Consider the following 16,913-nt stretch of genomic DNA (forward strand, 5'->3'; position numbering starts at 1 on the left):
TCTTTCAATGGGTGTTCACATGGCATATACTTATGGTTTTAGTTTCTATTGTGGTAGATCAGAGGTTAGAGAACCTTTAATTAGTGGGTATTGGTTCAAAATGAGAAAAGAACAAATGGGTAACAAATAGAAACCCGAAAATGGTGATTAGAGCAAAGTTTTGACACACGATGAACACCATCGTCTTTAAGATGATATTTTCTCTTGATTATTCAAAGGTTACTTAGTAAATTCAACTTCAGGATACAACTAATTCCAATTACATGGATGATTGTGTTGAGAGAACAAGAACAGTCGAACCAAGAATCAAATCGAAACAAAACACAAATCACACACAGAAGCACATTTTTATTTGGTTCCCTCAAGATTGAAGTACGTCCGTGGATTACACCGATTCCACTATGAAAAGAAAACTCGTAGTTGCAGATTGTAACTTTTCACTAAAAACAAGAAATATAAATACCCTAGAAAACTTAACTAGGGTTTTACATAATAGTAGTGAAATTATGAAAATACTCAAGAAGTTAGGGTAGGGCCAAGATCCCGATTGATTTTATATAATATTGGCGAAATTATGAAAATACCTTTGAAAATTTTCTTTTGACTGGTATGAACCCGTGACTTGATGTATAGTACCTCCTTGTTGACCATTACTATGAAGCTCCACAAACCACAACAGATTGCCACAACTTGTACTTTGTTACCAAGATGTTTAAATCAGTTTTGTCACCTTACATGGTTGTTCGAACAATTTTTAGTCACGCATCAAATAAAAGTTTAGTCAAGTCGAGTTCGATTGGTAAATTAAGTTTAGAACAAGTTTTAAAACATACACATGGTTATGTACCATGAAATGTGGGATTAAACTTTTCATAGCAAATGAAATTTTGTACTTAAAATTTCAGTTGAAGGTTGTGGATTCAAACTTTTGGCAAAAGTGATCATGAACATGATTGAGTGCAGAAAACCTCTCCCCAAAAAGATCTTGGCAATCTAGCATATATATATATATATATTCATTTTTTAATAATGGTGTGATTCAGTCCATGTTGATCTCAAGATAAAATCACTCCTATTAAACAGTTTTTGAAGTGTCATTACTACCCATTCTTGCAAGTTATGACACCAAAGTTGCCTAACTTGTAAGTGTTAAGAAAACAGGTGCACTCAAATCAAGAAAAAGAATCAAAATAAACACAAAACAAGATGCAATCACACAAAAAACATATATATTTTATGTGGTTCCCTCAAGCTTGAGATACATTCACAGATCACACTATGAAGAGAAAACTCGTAGTTACAGATTACGTACTTTCATAAAAAACGAGAAATATAAATATCCTAACAAACCTAATTAGGGTTTTAGATAATATTAGTAAAATTATAAAAAAAAAACCTTGAGTAGTTCGACTGGTGTGAACGTGTGGTTTAATTTATAGTACTTCCTTATTGACCAGTACCATCAGGCTCCACAAACAACAATAGTAAAAATGTAAAGAAATCTTTTTGTGTGGCATAAAATCCAACATAAGGTCAATCACTACATGAAAAGAAGGGGTAAATTTGAAACTAAGGTCCTTCGAATTTGACTAAATTCGACAAATCTTGATGTTGAATTTACCCATTTTTTTCATATAGTGAATGATTGAGCCAATGTATAGTTGGATTAAGATTATTTAGACTCAAACGGGGCGATGGTCAAGACTCAAGACCACAATTGGAGCATACATTGAGATCGATCATTTTTAAGGTCCAAAAGAGACCATGCTAACGTGTTCCTTTCCGAAGTTGTCCCTTCATATTTGAGTTGATTTGATTTGCTTCAAACCATAAAATCATTAGGAAGCAGTTATTGACAACATATTTGGTAATGCTAGACTTCACATTGTCCATTCTTTGACAACAAAATCATTCTCCTAAAGATATGATTGGATTTAGGGGTGTCAATGGGTTGGTTCCAATTCGGTTCCTATGGTTTCTAAAATCGGAGCCATCATATTTTTTTTGGTTATGATTCTAAAATTAGTGGAAACAGAACACGAACGGTCAAAAAATTGCAAGGACCCATTGATTTCGATTTTTAATAAATGGATAAGACAAAAATAAATCTTGAGTGATGATAGTATTCTAGTTTCTTCATATGCAAGTTCTTTTTTTTTTTTTTTCATCATAAAACACGAAAAAGTATCATTTACAAATTATTGCAAAAATAATTTCCTTCAAGAACACAACACAACATCTATTAAAGAATCAATAACATAATTACGAATTGCTCTAATAAATATACCAATTTACTTTTTTCATAAATTAAAATCCATCCTCTTTACAAGTAATAAACTTATAGGAATGATGAACATTTTAAATTATAATATATAAGAAAACAAAACAACAAGAAGAAAAAATTTTGTAACATATCTATTAACTTTTATTAAGAGGTACAAAAACCTATTCAACCATTTTATAATAAGAAAAAAAAATAGTAAAATAAATCGATTCTGAGTACCTGCAGGCATGGTTTAAAATCTCATTTAGATCCATTGTTTGGTATTTTTTCAAAAATTGAAACAATCCCGAAACATTCGATACATAAAATTAATGTTTTTTTTTTTTAAAAAATCTTCCAAATGAGACAGTGGTCAAGGGGTATATCATCAATTTGAAACACAGGAGTATCTTAAATATTTATAAAAATATGAGGACTTTTCCTAAATAAAGTAGTCTTCCAGAGAAGACCAAGGTCAAGAGTTCGACTAAAACCAAAGCCCAAGCCTTCAAAGTTTTCAGGAAAAAAATGAGAAGGGAATCTCCGACGGCGACACACATCCAACGATGATGACGCCAACTATGTTCCTCTATTTCACTCTCTCTCTCTCTCTATTTTTCTCCCTAGATCTGCCTTGTAGATCTGTAGATTAAGAAGAACCAGAAGAAGAAAAAAATTATCAAACCCTATTGTTTTGATTTGTATGTTGTTTTGTCTCGGTCAACTAAAATCACAAAATATTTTGTACAAAACATTACGAAACGGAACGAAATTTTAAATCATGCCTTTAGGTAACCATAGAGTAAAATCAATCGGTTTTGGTTTTTTTTTAGTTATAAATAAATGGGTACCTATTGACACCACTAATTGGATTAGATTAGATTAGATGGTATAACAATTTATAACTAGGTTCATAGTAATCAAACCAAGACTTCCAATAAGCCCTATTCTTCTATACAAATCAAGATACACTAGAATCAAATTCATGGGACACAAAATTTCTATCTAAGTAAGATTAGATTGGGTCGACCTGATCCATATTGACAGCCATATCATGTGGTACAACAGTAAATGGAATCTATAGAAGTGTTAAAAAATAATAATAATAAGAATACTATGGGTTGGGTTGGTAGAAAATGGCAGATAACATGCAGGACGATTTGTTTATTTGCATGCCAACCAATAAAACTCCATTTTCACATGAACCTTCTCAAGAATTGTGCACCATTATATTTAACTATTCTCTGTAACAAACATCCGTCTCCTTTGGATTGGATACATGAGCGGTGAAGAAGCCAAGTTGCCCTTCCTTGCATCGATTTGTGAGACTTTATTCGAAGCAAGTTAAACCCACTAAAGATCTCAAGATATTGATCTCATGAGGTTTCATCAACTTCAAAACTTTAATGGATTTTCCATGAATTGTACTCAAAGAAGAGCTTTAAACAATTTTCCATGAAGAAGCCAAGTTGCCCTTCCTTGCATCGATTTGTGAGACTTTATTCGAAGCAAGTTAAACCCACTAAAGATCTCAAGATATTGATCTCATGAGGTTTCATCAACTTCAAAACTTTAATGGATTTTCCATGAATTGCACTCGAAGTAGAGCTTTAAACAAATGTGATGGAATGGACTAGAATTCTTTCATTCCCAAGAACCATCCATAATAAGTTCATAAGTTAGTCTTGTAAGGTAGTGTTTGGGTACGTGTTTTTAGTACATTTTCCGTGTTTTTTTACACTAGAAAGCATGTTTAGAATTGAATTTATAGTTTGATAATGACTCCACTTCTTATTTTATCTTTAATATTTTGTAAGTAGAAGTCGAAAGATTTGGCATTTGCAGGAAACTTAAAGCCATTAATATTTCAAATGATAAGACTTTTTTTTGTAGAGGAAAACGTTGAATTAACATTAAAATTGATATTGATTCTCACATGTTGACATCGATGTATGTATAGAACCATAGATGTTTTTATATGGAGATAACAGTGAAAGCATCTATGACTATGTGTGCACTTCCACATCAGCAAATGTGAGAATTGATGTCAATTTTAATGTTATTCCAGCATGACTCATAAAGGAAAATATCAAAATGCCCTCCATAATTTAAGATGATGATCAAAGTGCCCAAACAAGTTTTTTTAAGATAAAATTAAAAAAAATCCTCTAAAAACACTCCAAATAAGAAGTTGGTAGGGTTTATTATCATGAGATATTTATGAAAATGTGATCAAATTTTTTGATGAATTTACGATTCCAGCTTACTGTTCATTTTAATTATCAAAACATGAAACGATAACGAATTCGGAGGATTTTAAAGTGACAATTTCATTTTAAACTTGTGAAATAGTCATTTCGTTCTGAATTTTTTTTAATGAAGACATGATTATTCACGTTTTGGTAATTAAAATGAATATGAGCTGGATTCATAGATAACTCATTTTCAGCTCACGAAATAGTAATTTACCCTATTATCATAGAACTTTATCTATCTCTCTCTCATTAGTTGAAAATAGCAGAGAAGATACATCATTTAGCTTGTTCGTGAACTGCTCAGATTATATTCAAGGGCGGATTTAGAGTGGAGGCTGTGGGGACACTTGCCCCCACTAGAATTTTCAAAGTCTATGAATTAGCTAGTGAAATATTGCAACAGATTTTAACGACGGATAAAAAAATCTACCACTATTATCCCCACAAATTTTTTTTCCAATCTTAATTGCTCATACAACTATTTTTTTTCACTCTTAGTTGTCCCTCACAAAAAAATTTCTCTTGATTGTCCCCCACATGGGCAAAATCCTGACTCCGCCCCCTGATTATATGATAGTAAGATGAAATAGTATCCCATAAAGAAAAATAAAATAGAACAAAACAAAACAAAAGGAACCGAATACACAAACAAGTAGCTCTCGAATCCATGTAAAGGAAGGTCCCATTGGTTGGTGCAACTTGGACTGCAACTTAAGTCCGTCCTGAAACCTGTAACTAAAGATGGATTACTACATTTATTTTCAAAGTCTCTCTGAAAACTTCAAAAGAAGTGTTAACTTTCCAGGAAAAAAAAAAATTCTCTGTCAAGTTCAACAAAGATTACCTATCCACTTTAGCCTAAGAGAAGTGTTTAGTATAAATTAATAAATATGCATACAGACATATAAATTAATATATATACATAGAGAGAGAGAGAGAGAGAGAGAGAGAGAGAGAGAGAGAGAGAGAGAGTATAAAAACATGTGAAAAGGAAGGTCAAATGATTACAACTAGAGCTAAAAGCCTAAAACATAGTTCATTTTAGGAAATCTCTTTAAATACCCTCTTAAAGTGTGAAAGAGGAGTCCTAAAATGTCTAAAGTTGGTTCTTAACCAAATGCTATTACTTATTACTGTTGGAGAGAGAGAGATTTATGAGTAGGAAGTCTAGCAATGAAGGTGAAAAAAAAAAGTCTAATAAAATAGGGGGAATGTTGACAATCTAAGCTTACCAAGAAATAGCTTTCACCCAACAGCAAGCTCTGTAATGAAATTCCATACTCATTGACAGGTACTGGCACTCCAGAGGAATGCACCAACATTACATCTTGACCAAACATAGCTTTCATGTCAAATGGTCCCCTTGGAACCTCAGTAGGAACTCCATTGATGAACACAGTTAGCAACCCTGCAACCATTTTAAGTAATAGTATTAAAAACAATTTAGCTTTGTATCTGGATATCTAAACTTACCAAAAAAAAAAACAAAAAAAAAAAGTCAAAATTATTAATATCATGTAATTGCATCTGAGAATTAATCTAGATAGCAAAACCCATTGCCCAAATCATGAAATAATAAGTTAAGATCTTAATAGAGTTTGATGGAGAAAATGGGGGAGTCTCAAAGTTTGTTCAAGAGCAAATGAAGACAGTTGGGGTTGGAGGAACACAACAAACCATTTCAAAACCAGTGATTGCTTCAAATAGTCAATAAAAATTACAAAGAAATGGAATATTAGCCTTAACCCATTAGATATGCACCAAAAGGGACATATTTTTATTGAACTTTCATATTGAAGCTGAAGGGGAGTCTAGAAAGCGTAAAAGCATAAGAATAATTCTTTAAAGCATGAAATAACACTTTAAGATCTAGTCATTTTTTTCTAAAATATAACAAACATTACGATTAATAGACTTTGATGGAGAAAATTGGGAGTCTTAAAGTTTGCTCAAGAGCAAATGAAGACAAGTGGGTGTTGGAGGAACAAAACAATTAAACCATATGAAAACTGGTGATTGCTTCAAATAGTCAATAAAAATTAAAAATTACAAAGAAATGAAGAAAAAGAAAAATGAAATTTTCTCCTCAATTAATCCAGCACAAACACCAAGAGGAACATTTTTTGTTCGTTGAAGGAGAGTTTACACTCTCTACAAGAATGAAAACAATTCTCTCCATGATTTATTTATTTAAAAAGGCAAATGAAGATATGTGTTACATGATTTATATTTTAAAAATAATGAAGTAAAAGAAGATATGGGTATCAAAGAAATTCATTTATTTTCTACCAAAACCAATATTTAAAATGACTACAAAAAATTAAAACCAATTTTTAAGAAAATTTCTACTTTATAGATCAATTTTACCTACAATCTAGAAGAAGAAGAAGAAGTTTAACCATGCAAGTACCAGATTCGTAGTGCAAATTTGAAGTATCTGAAGAACACAAGTTTTGATCAATCTCTGGGAGACCCATTTGATGAGAGATGGAGAAGAGATCATCAACACCATCACTTACACCTCCACATGTTGAAGAAGATCCAACAAATGAAGTAGAAGAAGATAGAGATGGAGAGAAAGATGGAGAAGAAGCAAAACATCCAACAGAAGAAGTTGGTTCATATCGAATTACACCACTACCACCACCTTGAATTGGATTTCTTGGATCATTAGTTAAGCCAGCTTGAATCTGACGTTGTCGACGACGAGACCGAGATCTTCGATTTTGAAACCAATAGAAGACATTTGCATCACCTACTGACCCATATTTCTCAAGCATTTTTCTTATTCTCACAGTTTCATCTTTGGGTGGATTCACCATTCCACTGTTGAAGATAGATTCAAGTATGAGAATCTGTTCAGGCTTTGGAGTCCACCTTGATCTCACTGGCTCAGTTCTCTCCGAGCCATAACTCGGACTATTTGATTCTGGGACTCTATCTTCCATTGCTCATGAGAAGAGAAAAAAAATATATCAGAAGAAATCTAAGAACATTACTCTCGTTATCAAAAAGAAAGGTACGATGCATTGGTATTTAAAGGAATGGAGGGAATGTTTCAGAGTGATGTGGAATTACTAAAATACCATTCTAATGGGTCGGATCTTTTTTGGATACCCATATTCCAACAAGCCAAACCAATCGGTTAGGAGTGGTAATTGGGGATATGTTATGTTACATGTTAGTTCTATAAGAATACTCAAGATGCAAAAAAGAAAAAAAGAAAAAAAATAGATAAAAGAAAAATAGGGAGAAAAAAAACTCCTATATAAAAATAAAAATAAAAAGAATTTCTATTGTCACACCAACTTTACTTATATCACACCAATTTACATAGAGTCATGATAATTTGACATTCTTTTTTTTCAGACACCCCCGTACGCCCCCATCATAGAACTATAGATCCTTTACTTTGGGATTCCTAAGAAAAATATTTATGATTTTGTAGCTACCATGTTAGATTGCGTAAGGGGGCGTTTGAAAAAAAGGTGTCAGATTATCATTAATCATTTACATAATCAATGAGATTGTTACTTTTTAAATAAATATCAGTGATCTCGTTATTTTATATCAATGAGATTGTCACTTTAAGAAACCTACAATCCCGCTCTTCATGTTTTAGGAATTAAAATGAACAATGAATCAGAATGAAAATTTCTTCAAAAGGTATCACGTTTTGAGAAAATAATTTTTCTATAAACAATCTTACAATTTCAAAAGGATTGACTTATTATTAGTAAAAGTTGGACGGTGAATAGAATCTCAATGAAAGATATATTGAACTGAGACTGCATTTGGCAACATTGTCTCTTGATTATCATGGTTGAGCAACAATAGTTGAGAGCTTCAATGATTTGATTTCAGTTGAGATATTTGACATTGATTTTGATAAATTTTTAGATCTTACAATAAGCTATTATTATCATTTTTATTTTTATTATAATTCAAATCACCTAATTGAGAATTTTGGTCAAAAGCTACTCTTGACTTTTATTTCCAAAAAAAAAATAAATAAATTATCCTCCTTTAGTCCCCACTTTCAATAGCAAATGAAGGTTTATAGAAATCTCCATAATCCCTTTGCTTAAGTTCAAACCTTTATCATTGCTTACGAAAATAGTACATTCAGACCACAAATTAGCGGAAAAGGCATAGGGAGCTATCATGACTTATGACTTTTGTCTTCACTTTTTTTCTTAATTTGATTTATTTATAAGTTTAGTTTTATCTTCTATTTTCAAATAAGACAAATAGGATTTTACCATATAAATAAATTTGACTAATTTAAATAAAAAATACTCTAATGATTTTCTCACTCGAGAATTTTCACTCCGTCTGACATGGCAAGGGCATAGAACCATTGATTTTGTTCTTGTATGTTTCGAAGAATTTCGATGAAAACGATCAACGGTTCTATGCCCTTGCCACGTCAGACCGAGTGAAAATACTCGAGTAAGAAGATCACAACTCTAAAAAATAAGGTAGAAAATTATCATATATACTTGTTTTAATATGTAAAAGAAATTTAATTAGTTATATTTCTAATGTTGTTTATGTCTAATTTTGGTTGTTTCCTTGCCTAATGATTGTACGCAAATTCATCAAAAACAATTTATATATGGGTTTTCCACCGTCACTTATACTCAAGAAATATTTTGTTCATAGACTTTTTCCTCGAAGTATTAAATTAAAAAAATCAACTCTTTTTAAAGAAATTCATCATTTATTATATCTTGTGGATTCAAATTTTTTATCATAAGAAGAAAGACATTGATCTTCTCATTCTTTTTTCCTATGCTTCAACGGCATCAGCACATAATTTAAAATTGTATCGAACTGATGGTCTAATCAGGTTCAACTGAATTTTGTTACTAAATCAATTCTCTTAATGAACCATCAGTTTTTGTGAGTACTATAATTTTGTTAATATAACTAGAGGCATTTTAAGAATATATATATATCTAGAGTTGTGTAGATAAAGTTTTTTAATAATCTAGAGTTTGCCCATGCCTACAACACAATCATCGTCTCTGAGGTTAAGGGGGGTAAAAGAGGATAGACAATAAAGTTGTATTAATACTATTGAAAAGGGGAAGACGGGTAAATACAATAAACTTGGAGGGAATTATTGAAAAAAGGGGGAGAGGGGAGTATAATTAAAAGAATAATGATGAATGCACGTGATCTTGGTATGTCGTTGGATACAAGACTGATGTGGCAAGGGCACAAAACTGTACGTCTTTTTCCTATGTATCCTGATGAAAACGATCTATGGTTTTATGCCTTTGTCACGTCAGTCATATACCAAACCATGTGCATTCATCACGACTCTTATTAAAAAGGGATTGAATAGAAAAAATAATAAAGTAGGAGTATTCTTAAAAATGATGAGAAAAAAGAGAACAAAGTTAAAATTATTCTTTAAGATGTTGGTGGGGGTATTTTGTGGAAAAAGGGTAGGAGAGGAAAGAATATAAAATTAGAGGGGCATTATTGTAAAATGAGTATTATTAGAAATGAGAAAAAAAAAAAAAAAGATAATAAAGTTGGAGAGTATCTTAGAAGGTGAGAATAGAATGACAAATTTATCCTTGAGATTCATGGAAAGATTAAATGCAAACATCTACTCATGTGGGGAATAAATATTGAGATAAGGAGCATTGTGTTTTATTATATAGGCATGCAATAGTCCAATCAAATAAAGCTAGAACCTCACAAAAATGCAACTAATTTGGCAAATATTTTGGTTGGTCGTTTGGCTTAGTTTTTAAAACAACTCAACCGTCATGGGTTTTAGATCATTCAACTGAAAATACATTGAGCTCCTAAGAAAACCGTTTTCTACATAATACACGCCCCAATGTGTTTAATCTTCAACCAAAATGTGCCACATAGACATCTTTTATTGCTATAAAAATAGGTACTGATGGTTAAAAAATTGGATTAGAACAAATAACTTACCCGAACTGAAACCAAACCGATGAGTATTGGTCCAATCTTGAGTTAAGGTGCTTGAAATTGGATCAAACCAATAATTATCCAGAAACCTCAATTGGTTTTAACCCGATTTCACGGGTTATAAGTAGGGTTCAAGTTCACCTCTACACAATTGATCAGGATCGGCCCCAATTTCGATTTATCCTCAACTTGATAAATCGGTTTCAATTCATTTTGCATTACCCAATTGAACACTCCTAGAAACTGGACACCGTTCAGGATCGTGGCTCTTTCATGAAAAATACATAGATATTTTTAAGTTTTTAATAAACATGCATTAGTTCAACCAATTAACTCCAGGTTCCGATCAAGATCTTCAGGTCGATTATTTGGTTCGGTTTTTAAAACATTTGATTCGACCTTACTACTCAATCAGTCATGAGTTTGGATCATACAAGTCAACCCGGTACCCTATCGAAATTATAAATCCAGGTATTGTGAGGGGGTATAAATGAAATGAAATAAAAATAAGGGCACTTTGGTAATTTAGGTATTGGTTGGACCTTTGGATGCATGGGGAGCTGGGTCTGTGGGTAGGAAGCGAAGAAGAAAGATCCCAAGGGGTGGCTGGTCAAAAATAGAAAAACACCAAAACCTAATTTATTACGGAGTGACGTTCAGAGCTTTGTAACTCTTTTTATATTATATTTATAAACGAACGGATAGAAAAAGAGCAGAAGGTTGGCTTAAACTTCGAACACTTTTGTGTCCACACGTACCGACCACGTCATACGCGGCTTCGCCTCTTTTTAACTGGACGTGGTAAACCGTACGTGGTCGGTAAGTAGCTGACGTGGCAAATACATAGAATAATAGATTTTTTTCTTCGGGATACGCGAGAAAAATACGGATCGCTTACATTTTGACATGTAATTTTTTCATTAATTGTAGAGTTAATTTTAAGTTGACTTGACTAATGATAGAATGACATTTTAAAACACAAACGATTCCTACGTGGTTGACGTGGCATGTGCATTATCATAGATCTTTTTTGTTGGATATCTCGAAGAAAAATATTTTGTGCACTTGCCACATTTTGTGAAACTTACCGAAAATCATACATTTCAAAATATTTATTGAGACTATGTTTGGTAACACTTCTAAAGATTAAAGTCCAGAGTCTAGGAAATATCTAAAGTCTGAAATTAGATATCAGACTTTAGAGGTTTCATCCAACATCCCTCCATCGTTAGTTTAAAACATCTGAATTTTGGTTCTGAAGTTTGAAATTTAAATCAAAACAAATGAAAATAAAACTTCTAACTTCTGAAGTTTAAAAGTGGACCATATTCCATTCAGACTTCAGAAGTGTTACCAAACACCCCACTAAGTTAGCTTTTGTGTTGATTTAGTAAATATTTAAATAAAAATCTCCACATTATTTAAACATACATTCTCACATTTTAATGGATTTTGGTTTGGAAAAATTAATACATTTTGTTTTCAACGATGCTTGAAGATACATGATTTCAAGAATAAAAAAATAAGAGATTTTTGTTAGTCGATTACCAATTAGATAATGGATTGAAGATGAAGAACTTGAACATAATTAATTTGGAAAGAAAAATCAAGATTTTTGTCAAAGTTGAAAATGATGAACTAAAAGATATTAAATATGATTGATTTGGGAAAGAAGCAATTGAAGGTCTTAGCTAATATATGTTGAAAATGATGTATTATTTGAAGATGAAGATAATTGGTTTGGGGAAAGAAAAAAAAAGGGATTTTTTCATTAGTGGTTGATGATGAGGGTATTTTTGTCATTTTTATGTCAATTAGAAAAGATCATTGAGATTAAGGGCACGGAAATTTTATCATAAATTTGAAAATACAGGAACATACCTCGAATGTTCACCAAATTTAAGGCCTAAGTTTAAATTATCCATGTTTTAACACTAAAATACCCTAAATAACATTATTATCTTCTTTTATTGATAGAGAAAAATCAAGATTTTGTCTTAGTCTTTTGATCATTTAGAAAAGAGACCTGATAATACGACTCACCAGGTGGCATACTCAATCAACTCCCTGACGTGGACAAGTTAGGGAATTGTAGATTAGTGCTCCTCAGGATACACAGTCCCCTCGAGATACACTATTTTAGGGGGAAGTGCAATCATATATCCTGAGACGTACATATCTATTGTTCCTGAACTTATCCACATCAAGGAGTCGATTGACTATGCCACATGGCGAGTCATATTATCACGACTGTTCAAATAACAACTTACTTACCAAAATCATATTTTTACCAATTTTATAAATAGTTTAGGATGTTTGTTTTTCCAACAAAGAAGATCATTTCTCCGCACGATTTGGTAAATGGATTGTAGTTAAATCAATTGTAATTAGAGAAATTTATCGATTTGTGGATGAGAGTTCTCAAAATTAAGAGATGGGATACATTCCAAATATTTATCAAATAATAATTTGTTGTCATAATAATTATTTAATTTTTCAAAATGATAAGATTATAGGAGAAAAATTGGTATGTTACCAAATTAATTTCAAGGGCATCTATGATATTTATTAATAGATTTAAGTGTTGTAGACAAAACTTTGTAAATAATTTGGACCATGTTATCGGGTTCACTAATATAGTACCGAACCTCAAACTGGTTTAAATTGAACCATGTTGAGATTTGGTTCATAGCGAGTTCATCAAAAAAAGCGAACCTTACGAATCCCCTTATTTTGGGGAACTTTGGACATGCCCCATGGTTTGGTCAATATTAGAGATAACCCTTATTTTATAAATCCTAAGATTTGATCAATATTAAAGTTACTATATTTTTAAATTGATAATATATCCCAGACTTCTTCTATGAGATTAAGATATATGATTTAAATATCCACCATGAACTACCTCTACGCATCAGGTTCGTTTAAGAGTGGCGAACCACAAACTTGAATTCAAATTGAGCGAACCAACGAACCAGGTAACATAGATTTGGAGGATGATTTCATCCCATTGGTAACTCACCTTCGTATTTATTAGTATAAATACTTGTACGTATATTTTCTTTTACTACAAGGTGGGTTGGTGGCATAAAACCTTATCTTATGTAAATAATAAATATTTAACTAGTTATAAATTAAAAAATATTTATATAAATTACATAATCTAGTAGATTCGATCGAATTTTTAATTAATATTTCAACATAAAGAACGAGTCAAGGATGTGATCTCAAATGAGTCCTAAGTTTTTTAGATCATGTACTTTTGATTGACGATTACTTAACAAAAAAAAGTACCAAGTGTTAATAAAAATCTGTTTTCGTGGGGACAAATCAAGAATAAGTGATTTTATACCTAAAATGTGCCCCAAGTATTTCAAATTATGCAGCTTTTGGGAGAGATTTATTGCTCACATAAAAAAATCAAGAATTTCACATAATCCCAGATGACAAATCGCATAAAACCTAACAAAGGTAATTTTCTAGTTTGGGGATGCTGTTAAGTCTCAATACATACGAAGCCCAAGGGGATGGCTCAATTGCAATTTTGGATCCATTAAGTGGTGAGAGTCTATAGTTTGTGTCTTCGATACCCAATATGAGTAATATTTCTTCGGGTCAATCGTGAGAGCACTCCCTCACTTACCTGATGTGTGTGATGTGCAAGCGTTATACGTGCTTAGGGAGGGACCCATATGCCTTGGCTCCGGCAGTGACTCATCCGACCCCCCTAGTCAGACATAAGTCCAAACATCCCATTATATAAAAAAAAAAACGTCTCAATACATACATATTCCTGTACTTGATCAATTTGAGATTCTGTTAAATTTTTAACAGATTTTTCTGTGAGTAATTTTCTTTTCCTTCAATATTCTAAAAAATTTAAAAAAATTAAAAAATTAAAAAATTAAAAAAAAAACCATTGAAAGAGGAGCATGAGTTGATGAAAACCTGGATTGTTTGGAATCTTTTTAGGTCGGATGGCCGTACAATAAGAGAGTCAAAAGGTTGTCCTAACCCATGTTTAAAGAGAATATTAAGGAAAGTATTATATAATATAAAGTGCAATCCTCATGTCTAAGTACGTCTTAGGAAGCAGAGTACATGTATTATATATTAATTATAAATACACTTGGCCAACTTGTTATCAGTCAAACATCTATTCAATCAAGTCAAAACGTGTTAAGTTTTGCTTTATTTTTATTTTTATTTTTTTCCCTCTCTTCAGTTAATATTTTATAATTTTTCAAAGTCATTAACACTTTTATAATTTTCTCTTTAGCTTAGTACTTATCCCTATAAGACCTAGAATTGATTCATTATTGGGTTGGAACCTTTTCAAATTGGGTTTTTATCAGATTTTAATATTGTTGATCGAAATCCAATTTAATAGGAATTGGGTTGGGTTTGTATAAGATCAAATGTAATTTGATACATATTTTAAACAAATCATGTAATGTAATTTATACACTTTATCACATTTTATTGGATCAAATCTAATCTTTATTGCATCGGGTCCTTATTAGAAACTAAATCCCAAGTTATCGGAATGAAACGGATAGGATTTCAGATATGATTTAATTCCTTGACAGCCATACAATCAACCACGTCCAACGTCCTCACAATCCATCAAATGATTTATCCTTAACATTTGTATGATCCTTAAGATGACATCAATAGGACCTAATACACAATGTAACCTAATTTATCATCATCTATCATAAATAGATACATCAATAGGCAAGTTCAGGCCAATATCGGATGGGCCTTAATCTAGTTCTAACGAGGTAGGTTGCACCAGACCAATCCTAGTCTTACTAAGTTAGCAAGGATTTTACACTTACTAAGGGTCCTTGGGCTCATCTCTTGGCATCCAAAAACATGATAAGATGTTTCAGGGTTGTAAAGGATGAAATTCTATGAATTATGGGAGAAAAAAAAAATTCAAAAAAGCTATTTTTCATCGTTGAATTCCCTTTTTAAGTTTGGGAGTTATGTGGAAGTTCGATAGCCTTGCATTTTCAAAATCTTAGATCTAGTTCGAAAGAAATTATTTTTTTGAATTTTTTTTATCTAAGCTTTTTCGATGAAATCTAAAGGGTTGTAGTGTTGGATTTCTAATGTGGTAATCCATTTGAGCAAAACGACCCTTAGTAAGATTCAAAATCTTACATGTTAGTAAGGAAGGGTTTTAATATATATATATACTAGAATTCGCCTATGTCTACGACATAGACATCCTCTCTTGGGTTAAGGGGGTAAAAGCGTAAAAATAAAGTTAGAGAAATAAAATAGGATGTGTATATATATATATATATATATATATATATATATATATATATATATATATAAAGTTATTGGGGGTGAAATGTTAAGGAAATAAAGTGGGTCTCTCAAAACTATAACTTGATGGGAGGTTTAAGAGGATAAAAGTGAAAAAGATAAAGTTAGAAGGGTATTATTAAAAAAAATTGAAGTTAAATGGGTAAAAGATAAAAAACAATAAGGTAGATTAAAGTGAGTAAGGTTAAAAATGGTAAAGAGAAAATATAGTAAGATTAGAAATAATGAAGAGTAAAAAAAACAAAGTGAGCCCTATCGTTGTTATTAAATTTTTTTGACGTTAAAAAGTAAAAAATAAAAATAATAAAATGGGTTAAAGATAAGATATAGTAAAATTAGATAGAATAAAGAAGAAAGACAAAAAAAGTATGGTGTATATTGATGGGACATTTGTCCACCTACAAAATTGTAGTTGAGATGACATTTAACCCCAATTTAAAAACACAAAACTATAGCAACTCAATTGTATTCTATTATGTATATTATGTTCAACAGTTAATATTGTAGTCATTGTTATAGTCAAAGTTTTTTGTACTATATTGGTTAAAAGTTTCATAATGGGCTGATTTTTTTTTAGGATGATCTCCTCACCTAGGATGATTTCTAAGGTGAGGAGATCATCCTCATAAAAAATAAGTCCATTCTAAAACTCCTAATCCCAATTTACAAGTTGTAGAATCATAAATTGTCCATTTTTATCTTTAACCTGCAAATCACTTTTGATGAAGTTTGAAAGTTTTAGAATATGCTGATATTTTGTGAGGATGATCTCCTCATTAGAGAGATCATTCTCACAAAAAATCAGCTCATTTTAAAACTTTTAGTTATATAAGACAAAACTTTGGCTCCCAATTTTGATTATCGAATGTTATCCAAAAGTAAATCATCTTCTTAGATAATCTATTTTCTCGTTGAATGGAAATTTTATCTCATAATTTTCTCATGGCAATCTACATTCACAACAACAACAACAACAACAACAACAAAAACTTTCTTTTTCATTTCCACATTACCACTAAGCACTAGCATACATTTTGCTAAAACTCAATTTTCTTGATAAATCAATTTTTCTAAGATAATTTTTCTTGAAAATCACA

The 16,913-nt window shown here is 31.4% G+C and overlaps 1 protein-coding gene across 1 annotated transcript; it reads right to left on the bottom strand.

Annotated features, from left to right (window-relative positions):
* Positions 1-4,972: 4,972 nt before the first annotated feature.
* On the bottom strand, positions 4,973-7,481 carry LOC147383731 (WUSCHEL-related homeobox 11-like). The gene is made up of 3 exons (XM_086426118.1): positions 6,929-7,481; positions 5,751-5,926; positions 4,973-5,247 (listed from the first exon to the last, which is right to left on the bottom strand). Exons 1-3 carry the CDS (start codon positions 7,464-7,466, stop codon positions 5,230-5,232), a joined length of 732 nt encoding a protein of 243 aa, XP_086282244.1. The 5' UTR covers positions 7,467-7,481; the 3' UTR covers positions 4,973-5,229.
* Between the last annotated feature and the right edge of the window lie 9,432 nt (positions 7,482-16,913).

This window comes from Akebia trifoliata, chromosome 15 (assembly GCF_017979445.1).
Source record: "Akebia trifoliata isolate Shusen 1 chromosome 15, ASM1797944v1, whole genome shotgun sequence".
In the NCBI taxonomy this organism is placed as follows: domain Eukaryota; kingdom Viridiplantae; phylum Streptophyta; class Magnoliopsida; order Ranunculales; family Lardizabalaceae; genus Akebia; species Akebia trifoliata.

Bases quoted from the DNA above. Each gene is read 5' to 3' on its own strand.
- LOC147383731 (XM_086426118.1), bottom strand. From the start codon at position 7,466: ATGGAAGATAGAGTCCCAGAATCAAATAGTCCGAGTTATGGCTCGGAG. The intron at 5,927-6,928 runs GTACTTGCATGG...AAATGGTTGCAG, and splicing joins AAATTTGCACTACGAATCTG to GGTTGCTAACTGTGTTCATC.